This window comes from Carettochelys insculpta, chromosome 2 (genome assembly GCF_033958435.1).
Source record: "Carettochelys insculpta isolate YL-2023 chromosome 2, ASM3395843v1, whole genome shotgun sequence".
In the NCBI taxonomy this organism is placed as follows: Eukaryota; Metazoa; Chordata; order Testudines; family Carettochelyidae; genus Carettochelys; species Carettochelys insculpta.
Window position 1 is genome coordinate 188,797,827 of NC_134138.1, and position 22,496 is coordinate 188,820,322.

General features: G+C 40.1%; 2 protein-coding genes across 5 annotated transcripts in view; one reads left to right on the forward strand and one right to left on the reverse strand.

Moving 5' to 3' along the window:
• Positions 1–5,213, reverse strand: part of AVL9 (AVL9 cell migration associated) — a 54,504-nt gene extending 49,291 nt beyond the window's left edge. For both annotated transcript variants that reach the window (XM_074988148.1, XM_074988150.1), the window contains exon 1: positions 4,983–5,213. In XM_074988148.1, the coding sequence (XP_074844249.1) occupies positions 4,983–5,081 (99 nt within the window). In that variant the 5' untranslated portion in view covers positions 5,082–5,213. The remainder of the gene's footprint in view (positions 1–4,982) is intronic.
• Positions 5,214–15,255: 10,042 nt separating this feature from the next.
• Positions 15,256–22,011, forward strand: LSM5 (LSM5 homolog, U6 small nuclear RNA and mRNA degradation associated). 3 transcript variants are annotated; one of them, XM_074988151.1, is made up of 5 exons: positions 15,256–15,339; positions 17,945–18,040; positions 18,552–18,579; positions 19,433–19,505; positions 21,755–22,011. In XM_074988151.1, the coding sequence occupies exons 1-5, from the start codon at positions 15,294–15,296 to the stop codon at positions 21,785–21,787; spliced, it is 276 nt and encodes a 91-aa protein (XP_074844252.1). In that variant the 5' UTR covers positions 15,256–15,293; the 3' UTR covers positions 21,788–22,011. The 3 variants fall into 3 exon arrangements, with proteins under 3 accessions (XP_074844252.1, XP_074844253.1, XP_074844254.1); XM_074988152.1 differs by lacking the exon at positions 15,256–15,339 and adding an exon at positions 15,574–15,668; XM_074988153.1 differs by lacking the exon at positions 15,256–15,339 and adding an exon at positions 15,592–15,660.
• Positions 22,012–22,496: the final 485 nt, after the last annotated feature.

A 22,496-nucleotide genomic window follows, 5' to 3' on the forward strand; every position in this document is an offset into this window, starting at 1 on the left:
ATCTTGGAAATGCAGCTGGTTTTTCTGACAATGCAGTCTGAAGCAGGAACAGAGATGAAAAGGAAGCAGAATTCCCTGATACCCATCCTCCTGCTTTTCTGCTCTGTCAATGACTGGACAGGCAATAAAGATAATTATTTTAAATGGCCATTTAGATTGTTATCAAATATTCTAAATACTTTTATTCATAGTAAAAGATTGTTTGGATTAAATCAATGCCAGCTGGGACTTTTGGAAAGTTTCACAAGTTGAAGACATTCGCTATTTTATTTCTTATCCAGAAGGTGACATTCCATACAATTTAACAGATGTCACTAGCCTTGTGCATCTACACAGGAAGGAACAGCAAGTCTCAGAGTTGGGGTTCATAGACTCAGGCTTGCACTAGAAATGGCTATGTAGCCCTTTGGGCTCAGGCTAGAACTTGGCTCTGATGCCTAGGCAGAGATGAAGGAGGGCTACACACTTGGGCTATGTCTGCACTACAAGATAAATTCTAATTTATTAAAATTGATTTTATGCCGGTTTTTCTACATTTGATTTTGAGTATCCTCATTTCCCACAAGTTCCCTACAGATTTGACACATTGCTTCCACACTGAAATCACCAAACGAACTGTTGCAGCAGTGCCTTGTGGAAACCCATCCCACAGTTCCCTCAGCCCCACATTCTGAGCTAGGACTTCATGCCAATTACTGCATAGACAGACCCCACAAATGCTGCACAGAAATCCATTACAGCACAGTTCTAAAACAGATTGTCGCCTTTCCTAATGCACTACTGCAGAACATAATACCAGAGGGATCTAGTCTCCAAGGCAGCATATTTTTATCATTCTAAAAAGGTATCATCACACCTCCTTACCACAAAAAAGTGGGTATGGTAAGCAGCTCTTTCTGAATATTTCATCAATGTCACTACATAAGTATTCAGTAATGGGTGCTAAACCAGAAGTATATTTACATGCCTGCAGCTACAGAGAAACTGAACGTATACCTCCTCAAGAAGCTTAAACTCTACTGCACTGAGAGATCCACCAAGATCTGTTCGAGAAATCAGGATTCTTGATTTTATGTTGCTTCTATGCACTGCAAGCCCATCTCAATAGTCAGTGGTAACTCTGAAATTTGCACAATACCCAGAAAATGTGACTGTCAGCTTGCTCTGTTTAGGAAACAAATCATTTCACATGTTGTAAATATTGTCTCATCTGTTATATAAGCCTGTTTTGCACAGAAAAAAATAGAAGATGAATCAGCAAAGTCAAGGGCATTAAAAAACTGTAAGTTAAACTCAGAGGCTCACATTATAAAATCATCTCAAATAGGTTAATGTTCTGCAACTGTTTATAGATCACCAAATAAATCACTTTCACATACAATTAGTCTTGGCTCTTTAAAAAAAAAAAATTGAAAACACAACATACCAGGAGAAATATGAACAGGATCATCTATCATGTAAAATAAATTTCTCTTCTACGTAACTTATCTTTTCCTGTACGTACCTTCCTCTTCCTGTACAAGAGCAAAAGGAGTAGATAGACACTTCAAGTAACTAACCAGAGCAATTCCACTCTAATTAAAATGTCTATCCTCAAAGCACATTAAGGTCCCATGACTTTTACTATCTATTAATAGTCATTCACAAAGAATCCACTATGTGCCAAAATTTTATATATAGAGATGTTAGATGTATATTATATACAAAATATAAAGATGCTGCTGCTGTGTTAGAGACTACATAAACAGACTTTTGCTACACACAGTAGTTTTACTGTGCAGATTTTAATTTCTACCAAAAAGATTTTAGACTGAAATACTGAAAAACCTAGGTACCCTTTAGTCTAGCATCAAGACTTGCAAAAAAATTCAATTTTATATGCATTTTCTGATAAAATATAGAAGATCTGCACAGATCACAATACTTGAAAAGCTTCCCATGTAAGGAGGGTCTCAGCAGCAGAGTGACACCATTTTCATTCTGCTACTGCTGCTCCCTATGGCTGCAGAGAATGGCAACAGTAAAAGAAAAAAAGGATACCCTTCTGCCTCCAACCAAATGGCTATGTCTACACTTGCATTCCTCTTTCAAAAGAGAAATGCAGATAAGGGAAATCAAAAATGCAACTGAGACACTGATTTACATATCTTGTGCTTTATTTGCATAATCTCTTTTCGGAAGAGATTCTGTCAAAAGAAAAAAAGCAGTGTAGACGGGGCTCTTCTGAAAATAAACCCCATCTTCCAAAGAACCCTTCTTCCTGTTTTGTTTATTTTTATAGCAACTGATCCTGCAATCATGTACCTGTAAGTAAATTTATTCATGTGAGAAGCCTAATTAAATCAGGCCTATAGTAATCAAAAATTCTAAGTATTTGATTTTGATTAAAATATATTTGGGTCAGCTAAAACATCCACTGATTAGTACTGTTTATACTAGATGAATGATTTTAAGCTTCAGCTGTTACAAGTTCTGCATGGTTTCAGAACATATCCCAAATATTAATAATTGGTCTTTGGTGACATAATAAAATGAATTGATGGCTTCAGACCCGTCCTCAGACAATAATCATCTATGTCATAGTGCACATCATCACTACTGGTATCCATGTAGATAGTTTCTGCAGAGGCCAAAGACTCAGAGACTGAACCATCCTTTCAGAAATGTTCCTTCCAAGACAATATGGACATAAATAGATGGGGTAGGAAAGCTTGCAATGGCATTGTGCATGCTGAATCTGGCCTATGCATAAATAAATGAGAGAATATTCTGCATGTCAAGCTGAAACATTTCAGAAATAAAAAATAATACTTTTCACTAAAATACGTCCAAGTAAGATGCCTACAGAACAGTTATCACCTTGAAGATAAAATGCAATCTGTAGAGGAGGGGAGGGAAAAAGGACAAAAAGAAAGATATTTAGAACTGTTTATGTTAAGAAAAGCCATTAATTATGGTCATTGACGTAACTCAAGAGTTCACAATATAACTAAACAAATGATTGGTATAACCGTACTGGCTGAACTTTGGAAAACATTTTACTCAGTAGAAATAGACTCACTATCACTGCAGATAAAGATACTGGAGCCTAATTTTGGTGACCGTTCAGGAAATGAACAAACAAGACAAAACCATTTCAGAGTTTTTATCTGGTGAGTTGAGATGAGAGAGGTTGTTCAGGATTTCAAGAATTGAGATGAGATATATTTAACTAACCCACAAACCTAAACTCGCCTAAAAAAAAAAAATCAATAAACAAACGTACATAAAAGGGCAACATTAATTCAGCTTTTGGCTATTTATCACAGTTATGCAAGTAGTAATGTCTGCCTATTGCTAGATTGCAAACCTGGACACACCTCTAGCTGTATTGACAGGAAAAGCAACTGTGAAACTCCATTCATGCTGATTCCCTCTTTTGAGGCCCAAAAGCATATACGCCAGGCATGCCACACTCCAACAATTGCATACACCTTAGAAGTTCAAATACTATGCTGAAGAAAAGCCCTTTAATTAAACAATGGACCAATAAAAGGGAAAGATGAACACCCATGGCTTTATGCCATGGGAACTGTATAAATAAGTTCAAATGCCACTCAGGTGTGGAATAAAGTCCAGCACTGCATTGTTGCTTTGAAAAAAGTATGGGGAGAAATACTAGAACTCAAGAAGCACACAGTATGTTGCTCTTTCCCCTTACATTCCACAATAAAGAAAGATATCTATCTATCTATCTATCTATCTATCTCTCCCTCTCCCTCTCCTAAAAGAAGCTTAATATTCTGAAGACACCAAACTGCTCTTTTCTTAATGTTATGTCTGTTATGTTCCAGAAGGGCATTGACAGACTGTGCTATCAGAGGCAAAAGATGGAGTAAGCTAGAATCAATCCAACTGTTTTTTAAGTTGTTCTGCATTTACACATGCTATGTCCCAACATGCTTTTAAAAATCACTTTCGTTACATTTTGGGACTCTCTCATTTCCAACAGCCCATTCCTGATAAATATCTATTACTGTAAGCAACTCTTTTCGTTGAAAATATTTGTGCGTGCACAGTCAAATCTTATTCTGCCAGCTCTGTTTAAGATCACTGTATCCTCAGTATTGAAGTCCTGAAGTCTGAAATTAGAAAAAATAATTCATCCAGCAGAATAACATATTAACCATGATATAGCCAACATTTATCAAATAAGCACACTGAGTCATTGTTTTTCTAAGGACTTATTCTTCTCTGAGGCCAGCTGGCACAATGTCAGCCTCACCCACAGAAGCTTTGTATTGGTTTCCAGTGGAATATATTTTTGTTTGTTCAATATTCCAGCATACAAAAATGCACTGAGCAGGATCACACAAAAATGAGAAACCTGAGTCCTAGATATCATATGTGTCTTCATAACCAGTCTCTACAACTGAAAATGGGGATGAGAGGGAATCAAAGGTGCATGAGAGAAAGGGGAGGAAAAAAAACATTACGGTATCTGGGACTCAAAAATTACAAACAATAAATGTCAGATCTGTTCAATCCAATGCATCCCAGGAGCCTCCCTGCTTTGGGGCTCCAATCTTACATCACCCTTATTTGTGCTGGGGAGTACCTACCTCACAGAAGTACTCTGACTACTCCCCACACCAAGCAGTGCTCAAGAAAGGGTGACAGGAGGTGGCACTTGCTAATTAGTCCTAGGGACAGTATGAGAAGTCCCTTTGGTGATAACAGGCTCTTGGCTGTGTTTGTCAACCAACATTTTCAATATATGAGTGAAACGCCCAACCCTCATTTAAACTATCCCCTCTCCCCCCGTGGGCGACACACAGCAAGGGATCGATCTTCCATCCCGGAGCTGAAACACACAGAAGCAGGGGAGATCGAATGGGGGGGGGGTAGGAAGGCGCAAGAGGTAGGAGGGGAGCAGAGGCTGAGAGAAACGGGGGAAGCACCGGGCGAGAAGCCACGCAGGCCCGAGGGAGGTCTCCCCTCACCTGGCAGCCCTTTTTGTGGTGGAACCCGACCACCACGATGTGCAGCACCGGCCCCCGCTGGCTGCTGGGCGGCGGCGGCGGCTTCCCCCGACTCTCCATGGAGCCCTGTGGCGGCCGCTCAGGAGGATGTTTACGTAGGGCCGGACCGGGCCCCACCACCCCCCGCGCCGGGGCGGACGCGGACTAAGGCCCGAGTCGGCAACCCCCGGCGCTCCACGCCTGTGCTTTCCTCTCCGCTTCCGCAGCCGGCACGCCTCAGCCGGGGCGGAGCGGAGAAGGGGCGGTGCAAAGCACGGAGGCTACCCGCCCTCCTTCTTCCTTCCGCCTGCGAGTCCCTCCCTCCCCGAACCTTTCTCTCGCCTCCCTGTTCTCCACTGTGTCCACCCTTCCCGCGCGGTGCGCTCCCCTCTTTCTTGCACAGCTTGAGGGACCTGGAGAATCCAGTCCCGTACTCTCTTGGCAGAGGCCAAGCACCACCCCTTTTCCTCCTCCCCCAATCTATTTGCTCTAGACCCCTAAATAGCCCCTTCAAGGATTAAACTCGCAACCCTGGGTTTAGCAGGGCAATGCTCAAACCACTAAGCTATCCCCACCCCTCTGCTGGAAGCTATGGGACAGTGGCAGACACCACCCATTTGGTGGCCCCACTGTAACCCTCCCGGCCACCCACCGACGCACCCACCCACTCTTTGCACCCTTTAGACGCTCATTCTGTCTGCTTTCAGATGGGGCATGGTGAAGAGCGATCAAGTGGTTGATGTGAAAATTGGGGTAAACAGTGACATCCTCGAGAGATTAAAACAGCCACTGAACTCTGCAGTTATTTCTGTTATTCTGGTGATAGTATCTAGTATTTCAAGGTATAAAATTACATTTCTTTCGGAGCTCAAAGCATCCCAACAAACTACCTAAAGGATAAAACATAAGCAAATAATGTGTACAGGAATTACTGAAAAATTAATAAGGCAGGTGACATTTATAGGTAACATTATCATCATCATTATGAGCTCAGTCTAGGGTGCATGGATTACTACACTCTTTTTCCCCTTCATATGTACATACCATGTAGTTTTGTGCAGCAGCCACCTACTGGTACAGATATAAATAAGGTCTTACAGGAGCTTTGATACCATTGGGCCCTTGTGGTATTTGATCATCTGCATATTTTAATCTATTTTGCAATGGTGATCCAATGTCTTGTTTACCTAGCTGCAGAAGCACAGATTTGTCTAACTCTCTCTCTGTCTCTCTCTCTCTCAACATGGTAACATGGCAGAAATACTAACCTCCCTTTGGTTTGACATTAAACAGATTTTTTCTCCAATACCAAATTGGGATGACACAGAGTCATGTCCTATTAATGCATACATCAGGAAGTAAGTTACAGAAGTCAGGAGTGAGTGTGTCACAAACTGCCTGTGTGGGTATGAAGAAATGCTCTTCAGCTGAGTTGGTCATGGTGTCTGTTTCAATCCACATGTTACCTATGTTTTTGAAAAACAGTGAACTGCAGGAATCAAAGTATCTGTCTCAGGAGACCTAAATACTATGGTTCCTTTGACACCCAAGAGACCCAAAATCCATATTGTCACATATAACATGTAGGACTATCCTTGTGTCTGTTTCTTCTTGAATACTGAACAAGTCTTCGGCTTTTTCAACTCCTCTACTGGTAATGGATTTTTCTACTTCACCATTGTTATAGGCACCAGTTAGTGCTTGTTAGTGATATCTTCCCACAGGCTCAGTTTCATTTTGAACCTTATATTTATAGAGGGAATTTACAAGCAACTGTTGGGTTCCACATTTAGAAATTTTTCCCTAGAGGCACAGGTTTGTTGCATCCAACCTTAAATCACGTCAGGTACTGTGCTTCAGCAATATTTATGAAGTTACTGTTGTCCTATCTGTCAAAGACTCCTTACAGAATGAGCTTTGTCAAATCCTTTTAAGACCTGCCTCAAGTACTAAGCAGTTCACTGAATGTATTTTGTTTCCAGCCATTGTTTGTGTGACAGCCATGACGCCTCTGATGTATACTGTGATTTATTTTTTTGCATGCTCTTAGCAGATAGATTCTTTCAGCTTGAGCATTCATGTGACAGCCTAAGTCAGGTTTGTCTGTTCTTCTCATTATTCCATCAGCATGGAAGAAGAACATAGGCACACGTCCTACTGGGTGACTAAACATTGCTATTGAAACATTTCTGCATCTTTGCTAAGGACAATGCTCCATGAAAAAACAATTTCTGGACTGAGCTACTGTGATTGTTTCTTCCTTACTATGTCAGCAAAATGCTTTGATTCTTGATTTTTTCCACTGGCTTGATGAAACTAGTGTCCCATCAGAACCAAATGCACCTCTCACAAACTTTTCCATTTGTTCTTTACCAATATTGCTTATTTTCTGTGGAGGCTGAGTTGCACATCTGAGATTACATGTAGTCCAGTAAATATGTTGATAAGGAACTCTGGATGTAACTCAGGAGATTGTCATATTGTTGACATGGCTGGTAAGAGCTGTAACTTGCTTTTCATTTCTCTTTAGTTGAGAAGCAAGGACTTGCTTGTGGACTGTCTCTATATTACGTCTCGATAAACGCTTACTTTTTCTCCTAGTTTTTGCATAGTCATAATATGAAGCTGTGTATTGTCATATATGACACTAATATTAGTCTGTATATGTCACTGAATTAAAAAGTTAGTTCCTAGAATATTTCAAAGTAGAGTTGCCAGTTTTGATTAGCTGTATGACTGGAGATTAATTTACCTGACGTGACTTAATTACATAGCATAATTAATTAAAGATTAATCTTTAATTCCTGGAGAATATGGGCCAACCCTCAAGGGTTAGCAACCTTACTTCAAATGCCAGTATAGCATTAACAGGCAAATACAAACCAAGAGTCTGGGCTTACAGAGGTCACACTTGTACCCGTGCACAACCTTCAGAGTGAAACTGATCTAGTCAACAAATCTCGGTTGAAAATATACAAAACTATTACAATCCCTTGTGAGATATTTGCATAATGTTGATGGTCACTATTTTTGCCACATGCTAAACAGCTTAATCATTACAGCTTTGGTAGGGAGAAAGCTGGGTGGGACTATGCACATATTATTTCCTATAATGCTGGGGGGAAGAGATAGGGGTGTCCATACCAATACCCATGTGCTCAGAGCTATCCTTATTCCTATACAGTATACACATTTGCATAATGCACCTGAAGATTTGGGGCACCACTGGGTCTTCATGTCCACCCATCTGCCTCTTTCTGTCACTCTTCTATGGCTTTGCTTCCTCCAGAAAGGACCTAGTTAACTTAAAAGAGAAAAAGCTTATCAGAACAGTTAGCAGAACCTGTGAAAGAGCCATTCAAGTGGTAATGAACCCCTTGCATTGGGGTGCCCTCACCACACATGGCATGAGAGGTTAACCTTGCACTCAGGACTGAGAAAGCTATGCCCCTCCTGTTCTACTGGGCATGCTCCAAGGGTAGAGCTAATACGAAAGGGATCAATGTAGCTCAGTCTCAGCTGGCTGCTGGAGAGGAAGGACTTGGTGCAGGCATACTGGTAGTGGACCAGCTGCAGAGACTGAGCTACATGGAGATGGAGATCATCCATCTGGGTAGAGATAGGAGCTGCAAGCTGCAGAACCTGATGACCCTGAAACCTGATGGATTGCTGTGGTGCTGGAGATGATAGGAGTGACCCAGGGAGGATAGGTTAGTGATATTTCCCACCCCAGGAAGCTCACTGTGTTTTGGCAGGAATCACTGCTAATCTGGTGGTGGACCACTCTGCCAATAACAGGGTCTGGTGGAGCCCCACCAGTTTGTCTAGCACCAGACACACTGATATTGGCCATTGGGCTGTGCTGCCCTGCAGAGTAGAGTGATTTGACTGACACTTTGTATCAACTCTGGGCAGTGGACCATCTTACCCTATCAACCAGGATAATTTGACTGACTCTTTGTATTTACTCAGACCGTTAGCCCACGCCCTCCTGCCAGTCAGGGCAATTAGATTGACTCTGGCCATTTGAGCCATGCTGCCCTACAGAGTGGGGATAATTAGACTGACTCTGGCTACTGGGATATGCTGCCCTGTAGAGCAGGGCGATTAGACTGACAATGGATAGTAGGCCATACAGCTGCACACCAGAGGGCGGACAGGTAGGTTGGTGGGGTGGATGGGGGAAGGGATGATGACCCAGAAGATGGTAGGCATGCTTCTTAAAACAGACAGGTGCATATACATGGTCTACACTACCCTGTCAAATCCCTTTAACAGGCATTTGCCAGTTCCTGTCAGTTTCTGAATTTAGTGTGTTGGTTTACAAGACCTTGGAGTAAACTTTGTTTTAAAAATATGTCTCTAGTGTGTTGCTGAAGATTATAAAATCACATCTCTAAAAAATTGTCTTCCCCTACTAACTGCTGTTGGACATTGGGGCACTAATTTAACAGTACTCCATAGGGCCCCATAAATCCTAAGGACAGCTCTGCTTGTGGTACTCTCTTTTTGTGCCTGCCCAGTTCATGCAGTTCTCCTCCCTGCTAACTGTGGTTTCACTTCTGTGCAGAAATATACACAAATGGGTTGTCTGTGTTGGGCAAAAGGGTTTATTGGACCTGAATCTCCTCTCCAACATTGGTGTAAATCAAAACTAACACTATTTAAGTCAGAGGAGTTACACTGGTATCAAGCCACTTTTCAAGGGGTGGGCAATAAAAGAAAAAGTGGAGGCCCATCTACTGGAAGGTCAGTGGAGGTCACTGACAGGCTGTCAACACTGTATTTACCTGTGCCTTTGCAGAAATCAAGCAGTTGCGGCTCTCATTGGCTGGGGATCACCATTCTCAGCCAATGGAAGCAGGGTGATGCACCATGGACAAGGACACCATTTCCTGATGCTTCCATTGCCTGCAAATGGTGATGCATGACCAATGAGTGGTACGATCACCCAATAACTGCAGTGGCTCACATAAATGTAGAGGTGTAAGCCTGCCAGGGAGTAACCTTGATGGACCAGATCCTGACAGTAGGCTGGTATTTGCCCACCCTGCTCTTTTCTCTGAAAAAGCTCACAACCAAAAATCCCAAAATAGCATCCCATAATATAATCACCTTAAATGCTTTCACTGTAACTGCACAGACACTATACAAGAGTAAGTAATAGAAAACTCCTTCTTCCTCTTCTATGTTCCTAAATACTCTGTGAAACTATTGAAAACATTCTATCTTTAGAATAATTTAAATAAAATTAGATTTCATAGGCTGATGAGAAACAGCTAAGAATGTTTTTAATACCTACAAATAAGATCACGAAAGGTAAGTCTTCCTGAAGATTAGATTGATGATAAACTTTAGTAACTGTATCTTTATATAACATTTTGCCTCTTTAGTTATTGCTTATGAAGCAACATTCTGTTGAGGGCTACATCTTGCAGCTCCTTGGTCATTTTAATAATCCTTACATAAGTTATGTTCACTTGAGACTAAGTGTGTAAAGAGTACTAGAACAAATACACAATTTTTACAGTTGACCCCCAAGATTAGTAAGTATTCTCTCTTTTACAGATGGAGAAAATGCATTGGGGAAGTTAAATGGCTTATCAAAGGCCACAGAGATTCAGTTATCGAGACAAAATTAAAAATTAGGGGTTTCAAGCTTCAGATCACTACCAAACTGATCTCTCTTAAGGTCAGAGTATATTCCACTGAAGTCAATAACAAAATTGTCGTTTACTGCTGCAAGATCAGGCCATTGGTTATTAAGTTCCCATGTTGAAACCAGATGAAAGGACTCTTTCTAAAATCATTTTAAATATTGCTTCAGGAAAACATCAGAATTAACACAATACCCAGGTGCTTAGACTATAACAATAGATTAAAGCCTATAATTACATAATACTTCTCAGCTTCAACAGAAGTTCTATTGTATAGAAAATATACTTTAGAGAACAATCTGCGCTGGCAGCTAAATTATTAATTATTAGGATTTTTCTGTGTCATTTTTTTAGTATAATTTCAAGCAAGAAAAGTGAAAAGGGCATGGGAATATCTACCTTTCATATTCAGTTTAACAAATAGAGTTTGAAACTCCTCTTACTACTGCATGTTTTGTGATGTAGACACTGGATAAATCCTAATTGTTTCCAAATGAGTTTTTTTCATTGTTCAGAATTCTTTCCTCTATGTGAGACCACAGAAAGGATGAAAAGTTATTCTGAAAAATGCCAGGTCCTGTAATAAAACAGGAAGCCTGTTGCTACATTTTAAAGCAACCTGATGGCCATATTCCTTATATAGTCTCAAGCTAGCTCTATTCATTTTGTACCTAACTTACAAATAACATAATCATATGTTAACCATGATCCTCTTAAACTTAGCTATAATATTTTAATAATGTTGGTGGCTGCATGGTATGATAATTAGAGGATCTATATCTGTTTCTGTATTTTTAATGACAATCAGAAGCTGCCAACTTTGTCTTGTTTAGAGTGAGGCTTCTTTAATGGACATTTTTACAATCAAAAGTATGATTAGAAACATTTCCACATCCAATGTAATATTCTCTTAGTTAAAGCAACAAACATACATTTCTATTTTGTAGATAAAGTCTTAAATTCAACAGAGCTTTTTTCAGCTTTTCCATTGCAAACCATTTTTGGAATATGATTTAGCTCTTAATTCTGTTTATGTATGACCATTTGTAAAATTAACTACTGTAATTTTTTTGTTTGGCTTTATTTTAGACAAATTATATGTATGAGGATGGGACACATTAGAGGGTGAGCTGGCTTTTTCGAGGAGCTGGGATTCAACTATGTGTGTGACAGGCTTAGCTCAGCTCCCCAGGTGAATGAAATGAGAGCTAAAGGATCACATAATGGAGAATGTGTAACAAAAATGCTAACTGGGATTTAAGAACAAATAGTGAATAGAAAAAGTTGTGAGCATTGTTCTATTGGGTCGCAAGCTGGGCAAGAAAACCTCTGGGATCTATAATCTATGTTGTTCAGGGTAGTTATCTGAGTTTTGTGTTTAAATAATAAATTGTGTTCTCAGGTAAGGGCCTGAAATAGACTTGTGTGTGAGTGTGTGTCATTCATTCCTCTTTGAACAGGTGAAAGACCTACCAGCCTATAAGTGAAATGGGAGGGGGAAAAGGGAAGGACAAGCAATTCACAGATAGCAGAGAGTGAAGTTCAACTGTATGCCTGCATGCTCTACAAAATGTGAGGAAGATAAAACTTGCTTTACATGGACACAACATCTCTATTTGGATATTAAAAATATCCAAGGAGACAGTGTTAAAAACAAACAAAAAGAGCACAAAAAAGATAATTAGAAAAGCTATAAGTTTGTTAAAAATAGTGAACAGTTCAATGAGACAAATATTGGAAAAAATATAAAAGTCCAAACAAAGTCTCCTATCCTGCACAAGCTAAGTGTTGAGTATATAAGCAATCCAGTAATTGCAAAGGGACTGTTCAAATGCTTAAACTTCAGTATATAGGTCAAGAGAGAATTGTGGACATTTGACTCCAAATTCCCTAAGGTGTGCCAGCATCCTACAAATCATTATGATTTCTCACAAGGTAGTGGGAAGATGACATGGAAGACAGTGGGATGGCTTCCTAGAATGTAGTATGTCTGCCACAATAGAAGCTGACCCTGTCTGGACAGACTGAACTGGTACCAACAGACTAGCATGAACAAATTTTGTTGCAATAAATTTTTGATGGCAACATGTTGGGCGAAACTTTTCTAGTAAACATTCTAGGGCAGGCAAGGCTTAAAACATTTTAGAATTGCAAAAAGGGAAGGATCAAAACAAAAATAAAAAAAATTAAAAATTTCACACATGCAAGAAATGAAAAAGGGTTAAAGTGTCCTCTAATGTACTATTTTCTGACACTTGTGTTGTCTGTTAGCTGAACAACCACAATTCATGAAAGGTGTGTAGCACCTCAGTCAATCAGACTAGTCATATTCTACGTCTATACCAGAAAGCTCTGTTGACAGAAGTCACTGTCAGAAAGGATTTCCTGACAAAACTTCTTTTGACAGATTGTGTCTACATACAAAAGCAGATCAAAAGAGCAATCCGTTTTGCCGTAAGAGAGCAGCAAGACCGCCCAGCCCTCTCTCAACAGAACGGCTGACTGGAAGCTCTGCAAACAGGGTTGCCCAGTGAAACAGAAGCTCTGTCTGTCAATAAAAGGTACCTGGAGCATCTACATGGCTGTTTTGTCGACAGAACACTGTCGAGAAAGAAGATATATCTGTATGGGGACAAGTATAATGCTGGCCGTGCCGGGTTTTGTAGACAAACTGTTGACAAAACAAATGTTACGTGTAGACCCTACACGTTTTTGTTCCGATAAAAGCCCGATTCTGACGTGAAATGCCTTTTGTATATATGTACCAGTATTTAGTACCATCCTCACACTTCAAGCATTGACACTTTGGATGCAGAGGCAAGATGAGGTACCTGAGTCCATCTCTAGTTTGTAATATTTGTTTTGAGTTGGCATGGTTTGTAGTTTGTGTACATCCACATTGTTAGTGCTAACCAGATTAAATGACCAAACACTTAGCTAATGCGGAGTTAAGGCTGTCCAATGGTGCCTCATGCTCAACAGGATGTGGAGAGTGCATAAATTAGGCTTGTGAAAAATGAAAAATTAAAACTTAAGGTGATAAAAATATGAAAACTAGGAAATACACTGTAACACTTCCCTGTAAAACATGGTCTTCAATACCCTCCCAGGAATTGAAAGTGGCCACTGGAATTGATTAAGTATGAATGATCAGGTACAGAACTGAGGCCACAATGATATTTTTGCTTAGGTTTTGCCTATACCACTTCCCTAAGAGATGGTAGCTAGCACTCTTCCATCAACCTAGACCAGCTGTATATTAAAGGGTAAGATTGAATTAAGATAATTACTTGGCTGGAGTTGATATACCTTAATTAGAGCTGCCATGCCATCTCCACTGTGGGAGAGGTTTATGGCAGCAAACACTGCCAACAACTTCCCTTATTTCTTGCAAGGAGCAGGAGCACTGGCACCAAGAGGGTCACCCTTTGAGTTCAGCTTAGCATGTCCCTACCACCTGCACTCAATCAAACTTCAGAAGATCAACCACAGCAGCCCTGTCAACAAAACTCAGGGGCCATCCATATTCCCAAGGTGTTCTGTTGACAGTAAATCAACAGAACATGGCACATTTGTTGACAGCATTCTGCTGTTCCCCCAGAAGGCAGAAGGCTCTGTTGACAGAGATCTGTCAACAGAAAAGCTGGTGTGGACATTCTCGGGGGCTCTCTGTCAACAGACAGGGCATCTGGGACACTGGGTAGCTCTGCCTGCTGTACTTCCAGGCAGTTTGGCCAGTCTCTGTCAACAGAGCAGATCACTTTTTTCATTCACTTTGCAGTCTGGCTGCGATCTGTCAACAGAAGCTTTGTTGGAAGATTTTTTTAGAAAAACTTTTGTCAACAGAACAAAAAAGCAGCCCTGTAACATTTTAAAGACTAACAAAATAATTTATTAGGTGATGAACTTCCATGGAACAGACCCAGTTCTTCACATCTGGAAATTCTTTCGACAGGTCGCTCTAGTGCAGACAAAGCGTGGGAGTATGGATTGAGACACCTAGTACACAATGAAAATTGGGAGCATACAGCAAGCCTACATGTCTGATGTATCAAAACAAAAAAGCAGTTACGTAGCACTTTAAAGACTAACAAAATAATTTATAAGGTTAGTTTTTAAAGTGCTACTTGACTGCTTGTTTGTTTTGATAGTATATAGACTAGCACGGCTCCCTCTCTGTTACTATTCAACGTCTGATGTAGTGTTGCTGGTGATAATACAAACCCTGAACCCATAAAACCCGACAGCTGGTGGCAGGATGCGTTTAGCACCCGGGTAGCTTTCCCAAGCCAAGCACCACTAAAAAGGAACTGTCCTGGACAGGGTCCAACCCTAATTCGGAGTCTCATTATCAAAGCCCCTGCATTTTCCCATGAACGTGAAAGCGGGCGGCAGGACGACGGTGCTCAGCATTTCTGCCAACCAGACCGTGGCACCTGCCCTCTACAGTCAGAACTAGGGGTTGCAGCCGCGCGCGGGCTCGGGCACCGCAGCTACATCACAGAGGGAGCTCTATTACTCTGACATCCATTGGTTATGACTGCAGGCGGAGGCGGCTCCGACCGCTCTTACGTCACTTGCCTGAGCCTGATCTTCCACTCGCCGGAAGCTGCGATTGGTTAGGTCTGGTTTCAACATGGCGGCGAACGCGACGACCAACCCCTCTCAGCTCCTACCGCTCGGTAACTAGGACTCCCGCCCACAGTGAGGGGAGGGGAGGGGCGGGGCGCGGGGTATTTTGAATTTCTCAGAGGGGTGGTGATGGTGGGGGGAAATCTGGCACTGGCGGTGGGACAGTCTGAGGCTCCGCTCCCGAGGGGGTTGGGGCGGCTCTCGCGAGCTGTTAGCACCGTGTGAAAGGAAAGGAAAGGAAAGGGAAGCGGTAGGGAGGTGACGTCTTAGCGCCCGGCCCCGCCCGCCGGTGTAGTGGCCGAGGGTGGAAGGGCCGCGCGCCAGCTGGAGGTGCGTCCGCCCCACTGAGCACTGCGACGAGGACTTGCCCTGTGAGGCTGTAAGCGGGGTGCCGCCCACGTGGGTCGCCTTAGCGCTGCTCAGGGGTGTGGGCTTTCCACGCTGCCGAGTGAAGTAGCTAAACTGATCTAAGACTGTAGGGAAGACCAGGTTTGGGGTTTTCACTCGGGCTAGTTCTAAAGCTGCTAACAAGTGAAAATTTGAGTTGCCAAGTCATCTGTGCTGGCTTAGTGCCTCATTCTTTTTTGCTGAGAGACAAACTCACTGATGTAGGTAGGGTTCTGCCTGGGCATCGGGATCTCCCTGTGTGAACATGGTTTTAGGATAGAGGATTACGTTAATGTCCAAGTGAACTTCCTTGACTCGGCGTTTTGTTTTATTTGTAGAAGTTGCTTAGACCTGGGCTGCTCATAAAACTTAGATCAACTTGGCTGTGTTGTCCAGGAGTGTGAAATAGTCACAGCCCCACATGGGGAAATTTAAGCTAGTCTGAGCCCAGTTGTAGAAACAGTGCTAATCTTCAGCAGAATTCTTTAACTGATCTAGCTACTACTGCTCAGAGAAGTGGATTTATTATAGCAGTATAAGAAAATGCATTAATTAGCAATAGTATGTGTGTGTGCTGCAGGTGTTCAACTGTAGCATTTCTAGTGTGGGCACATCCATGGACACGGCTACAGGAGAATGAAAACACTGCAGTAGAACCTTAAAGTTACCAACACCAGTGATACAAATTTACCAATCACACACCTTAGTTGGAAGTGGAAGTACTGTACGCAATCAATGCCAAAAAAACCGAGCAAAACAAATACAGTAGTGTGTTAATTGTAAGCAGCTATAAAAAGAAAAACCACATTTTTCTTTTTAGTAAAGTTTCAAAACTGTGAAGTCAGTGTTCGGTTATTTAAAAAATTTACAGTCATAACTGTTCGGAGTTAGAAACATTTCAGAGTTACCAGCTCTTTCCCAAGGTGTTTAACATTGTACTGTGGACAGTACCAAAGGTTACAGCTATTCTTTTAACATTTACTGAACTGAATTCACGAAGTAGACTCTGTTCCTTTTTCAGAGAAGAGGAACAGATGATTAAACAAACAAAGGAACAGACAAACAAACAAAAAAGCATGATGCTGGGGAGAGGGGAAGTAACCTCTGGTGAACAGTCTCTTGGCGGCTGACCAAGGGTTGTTCAGTCAGTTTCTTTAACAGAAATATGTTTCCCCATCATAAATTTTGCTTGTATATCATCTGTTTTCTCCAAAGGTTTCATAGAATCAGAAACATTAAGAAAAATGGTTTATGGTTAATAGAGTACAGAAAGAAAATGTGATGAAGGGTACCTGAGTACTGCAAATCACATTATAGGTGCTACCAAAGCACATGATTAACAGTACAAAATAATGTTCTAATTTCACCACAAAGTCAGTTGCTGTACACTTAAGCTGGGGAGAGGGGATGTTTATATTTTTGTCCCTAGATGTTGGTAAACATTGATTAAACTGTACACAAATGATGAAAAAATATTTCTATTAATACTTGAAATTTCCAAGAGCAAAACAGAAAAAAATACTGCTTGATACCTGATTAGATTTTAACGTATGAGTATTTAGTTTAACAATTTATTTTCACATTATACAATTTTGGTATTTCATCATGTCATTGCATAATTATTTTCAGATCTTTCATCACCTACTGTAGCTGTAAATAGGTGAATGGATTAAAAATTGAAAAAGAATGCTTAAAGCCCATATCTTTATGTAATTGAAAATTTAGGAAAAAGATTTTTTTAAAAAAGCTAAAAAAAAAAAAAAAAAAAAACCCAAACATTTATATTGTCAACATTATAAAAATGACACATTCTGCTAATATCTAAACTTAAGTCACTCAATTGGTATGTCTACACTAGGAACTAACTTTGAAGTTAACTTTGAAGTTAGGGGCTACTTCAAAGTAGCCTGCAGAGCGTCAACACATGTTTTCCATTACTTTGAAGTTAACTTCAAAGTAGTGTGTGTGTAGACGCTCAACTTTGAAGTTGTACTTTGACGTAAGCAACTTCAAAGTTATTTTTTTAGTGTAGACACAGCCAATGTGTCCTAGGTATCCTAAAGATTTCTTAGGATATGTCTTATGTAGAACAGTAAAAATACAAAAGCCAGTGTGTAATTTTACATACCTTTTTTATAAGTGTTCTTGACTAATGTTGAATGTGTACAGCATTGTAACGTTCTTTAAAAGGAATGTATTAAAGGTGACCATTTTGTATACATTCAAGTTTAGTTTCTAATCGTATATAAAATATTTTCTGATTTGCAGAGCTTGTGGACAAGTGTATAGGCTCACGTATTCACATTGTGATGAAGAGTGATAAAGAAATTGTTGGCACACTCCTTGGATTTGATGACTTTGTCAGTATCCTTTAAATGTATACTGCAGACATTTCGGCTATGTCTACGCTAAAAGAAATCTTCGAAATAACCATGATTTTGAAGATTGATAATGAGGCCCTGACATGCATATTCAGCACCTTATTAGCATGCTGCCGGCCACGGCTCTTCGAAATTGCTGCTTTTCGCTGCCACATGGCTTGTCCAGATGGGGGTCCTTTCAAAAAGGTGGCATGCTAATGAGGTGCTGAATATGCAGTTCAGCACCTCATTCATTATCTTTGAAATGGCCATTTCGAAGTTTTTTTCCAGTGTAGACACGGCCTTCCAATTTTCTTTTCAGAGTAAGCTGAAAATTTTCTTTTCAGAGTAAGCTGGCTAGATCGGACACTTGTAGTTTCTGGATGGCTAAATATTCCTCATGAGCTGAAGTTATTTTAAAAATTAAGCCATGCTGTTATAAAATGAAAATATAGGTAAAATTACTAAATCAATGATGTTTTAGGTTTTTGGTTTTCCTTGACAGTAGACCTCAGACATGGTATTAGAGGATGTTACAGAGTTGTAAGTATTATTTCTCTTTTTCTGTACCTATTTGTGTGCTTTTTTTCTTTCCCATTTACAGTAAAATATATTGAATTAGCAAGCAAATAATTTTGACCTTTTTAAAAGATTCAATGCAGTTGAGTAATTTAGGCTTCACACTTAAACTATGTGCAAATAATCCAATGGGGGATTTATCCTGTACGGTCAGTTCTTTTAAATAGATGTGGGAGGCAGGTGGCAAAGTCAGGTAATCGTGTGCCTAGCTCACCAGTGTCCATGCTTTGGCTTTCTCTTCTGACTGGTAAAATGTAATTTGCTAACCAGTTAGAAAGCACATAAAGATGTGTAGTGCCACTTCTTCATTGCAAACAATTTTTTTTTTTAAAGTCAACCTGATAAGTCATGCAGAGGCTATGAATTACCTTGTCTTCACTAAGGTTTCACATTGTTTGTTGATTGAAGGATTTTTTTTTTCTCCCTCTGGAGGAGGAGGAGTGTACTGAAGCTGGCTGCGCTGAATGGCTATCTCACATTCTTTGTTGTATAAAATGTTTTTAATGTTTCCTGTTTGGCATCTTTGATGCTTTCCCTTCAATTCCATGTTTAATTCTTCACTAGTTTTAATGTTTGCTTTAACCATTTAGATAAAGATGTAAAAAGAAGGTTTAATCCAGAATTAGGAAGACATTTGTTATCGTATCTTGCAACATATTTACATTGCCAGATTTTCATATTCTTAATTCTGTGTTACTCTTGGTAAATATCCAAACCTATTATAGAGCCTTCTGTGACTGCAGCTGTTGCCATAAGTCCATATGAGTTTGCAAGCTTTAAATACTCAATAATTTTTTTCTTCCTAATGTTTGATCAGTGAAATCACACCTGAAGGAAGAAGAATCACAAAATTAGATCAGATCTTGCTAAATGGAAATAACATAACAATGGTAAGTCAAGCATACAACTTCATGTTTTTTGCACTGGTTGTTTGTATATATGGAATTCATTTGGGGCTTGTCTACACTACCACCCTCCTTCGAAGGAAGGATGATAATTAGGGTATTGGGAGTTTACTAATGAAGTGCTGCGCTGCATACGCAGCATTTTATTAAGCAAATTCCACCCCCCGTCCCCTGTGGCAACTTCAGAGTTTTAAACTTTGAAGTACTGGTGGGTGAGCTGTGGTTAGACGTGACCCAGTACTTCGAAGTTTGGGGGGAGGAATTTGCTTAATGAAGTGCTGTGTATGCAGCGCAGCACTTCATTAGTGAACTCCCAACACCCTAACTACTATCCTTCCTTTGAAGGAGGGTGGTAGTGTAGACAAGCCGTTAACGTCTAATTCATTCAAGTAAGATTGGAGTCCTTTTTTTGTCATTTTAATCACATATTCTGACAGAAGAATCATAAAACTTATATTGTAATCCTATACTTAAATTTCTTGATTACCCATGTTGCATGTTGTTTTGAAAGCAACAGTGAGCATGAACTTAGCTGTATCTTACCATACAGTAAACTTAAAACATAATTAGGGCCCTGCCAAATTTGCAGTTCATTTTGGTCAATTTCATGGTGATGGGATTTTAAAAATGACAAATGTAATGCTTTCAGATGTTTAAGCCTGAAATTTAATTGTGGTTTAATTTTAGGGGTCCTGACCCAAAAAGTTGTTGTTTGAGGATTGCAAGGATATTGCTTGTGAGGAGCGGGAGAAGAGAGGAGGTGGTTGTGGCACCACTATCCTTCAGTGCTGCTGTTGGTGGGTGATGATGCCTTCAGAGCTGGACAACTGGAGAGTAGGGGCTGGTTGCTGAATGTTGAGTTCTGAAGGCAAAACTACTCTCAGCATAAGCACAGAAGGATGGTCTGGTGTGGTATTGCCACCCTTATTTGTGCCCTGCTGCTTGCAGAGCTGGGGCCTGAGCCAGTAGTTTCCACTCTATGGGTGCCCAGTACTGAAAGCAGTGGTGCCAAAGTGATGGTGACATGGGTATGGGTATTGCCTCCTCACCTCTGCACTACTAATGGCAAGATGCTGTCTTCAGAGCTGGGCACCCAACCAGTATTACAGCTGCTACTCTCCAGTTGTCCAGTTCTGAAGGCAGTACAGGAGTGATGGTAGCAATACCATGACCCTCCTAAAATAACCTTGTGATCCCCCTGCAACTCCATTTTGGGTCAGGATTCACAATTTGAGAAAAGCTGGTCTCCGTGAAATCTGTGTCGTACAGGATAAAAGCACAAAAAAGGCCAGATTTCATCATCATGATGCATTTTGCAGGGCTGTGATTTAATACCCCTGATGCATGCAAATCAAAGTTGAAGCAGTGTTTATTGTCGGAGTGATCCTGCAACCAATATGTTTTTCATATTTCCTGCCATGAGACTATTGACTTGATTCTGCACCAGAGAAGTGTAAACTCCAGTGTACTCAGTGGGACTCAGTACTTGCTTAAATGTTGTAGGCTGAGGACGTAGATGATTAAAGGCTGCACACTAAATACCTGTCTTAGTAATCTGTTTTTTTCTATTGTCTTTTAAAGAAAAAACCCAAATTTTTAATTTTTTTTTAAAATAAAGAAAAACTGTCATTAAAATATATGGTAGTCCTTATATCTTTTTTTCATGTTTCCTTCATTCATTGCTTTCTCATTCCTGAAACATATCTAAGCATACATTTATCTGATGGCAATAGATTCCCCGTTGGAGCAAGGAAAAAAATTATTCAATGATGGCTTGTTAGCTAAAATACATGTGTAAAAGGAAAAGTAAGAGATGCAATTTTCTTCAAATTTTAAGTTATCTGCTCAAATGCTAATCTGTAATGGTATAAATTATACAAACTATAGGGTACAAATTTCATAGGAATATGAAATTAGCAAACACAGGAAGCTTCACAATATTGCACTACCTTAAAAAGTTTTGTCACTCATTTTATCTGATTATTTAGTTGTTCTTTTAAAGAGTAGAATTTGGGACCTATTTAGTTCAAAATGGGTCATTTTACCTGTAAGAAGTGTTCTTATATTCTGGTATTTTAAATTTTCTATCAGCTGTAAAATATATTTTAAGTAGTGTTTAATATGTACAAAACCATATTTGACAGTTCTCACTTTAAATCTTGAAATCAAATATGTGCTCTGTTCCTTCTTATTGTATCTCTCAAGAAATTGTCTGTTTTCCTTTTCTTAAATAGCTGGTTCCTGGAGGAGAAGGACCTGAAGTGTAAATTGCTTTATTTGTCATCTGTGAAGACCCCGGTGTTGTATATTCTGTTATCTCAGTGGAGTGCTACTGTTTTTTACATTTAAGGTTGATATTTGATAAAAGGTAAACTTTCCTATTCAGGGAAGATGCATTATTAATGCTGACTTTGTAAGTTAAAATCATGACTTTCTTGTAAAGACTGGTTTGCTGTTCTGAATAAAACATAAACATTTTCTTTTTGTTAAATATACTACTTGGTGTTATTTCATGCAGTAGAAAAGATGTTTGCAGTTATAATAATTACAAAATTAATGGAAGAAAACAAGGAACTTGAGATCACAAAGTTAAGGCTGCAACTATCTCTAATTAGCTCAGAAGCATGCTGAGACTTGTGAATATGATTGAAAGTACAGGTTGAAACTTTCTACTCTAGCACCCTCAGAATCTGGCCAATGTCAAACAAGAGACTTTGCTGGACCACGGGAAGTCAATGTTGTGTAGCAGTGTTCCCAACACTTCCACAGCTTACTGGGCTCTTAAGAAGACAGTTAGTAAATTAGAGCTAAATAACAGCACAGAACACTGACAGCCAGGACTGATGGCTATAAACAAATTTCATGGGACCCCAGGAAAGTTGGCCACACTCATAAGTGGTCATCTGGCCAACTAAAAATCATGCCGGATTACTGATGTTGCCGGATGAAAAAGTTCCAGTTTAAAGAGGCTCAACC

What these genes read in the sequence shown, in the direction of transcription:
- LSM5 (XM_074988151.1), top strand. Translation starts at nt 15,294, where the DNA reads ATGGCGGCGAACGCGACGACCAACCCCTCTCAGCTCCTACCGCTCG. An exon ending in CTCTCAGCTCCTACCGCTCG is followed by an intron (nt 15,340 to 17,944) that starts GTAACTAGGACT and finishes TCTGATTTGCAG; the next exon opens with AGCTTGTGGACAAGTGTATA. An exon ending in ATGGAAATAACATAACAATG is followed by an intron (nt 19,506 to 21,754) that starts GTAAGTCAAGCA and finishes TTTCTTAAATAG; the next exon opens with CTGGTTCCTGGAGGAGAAGG.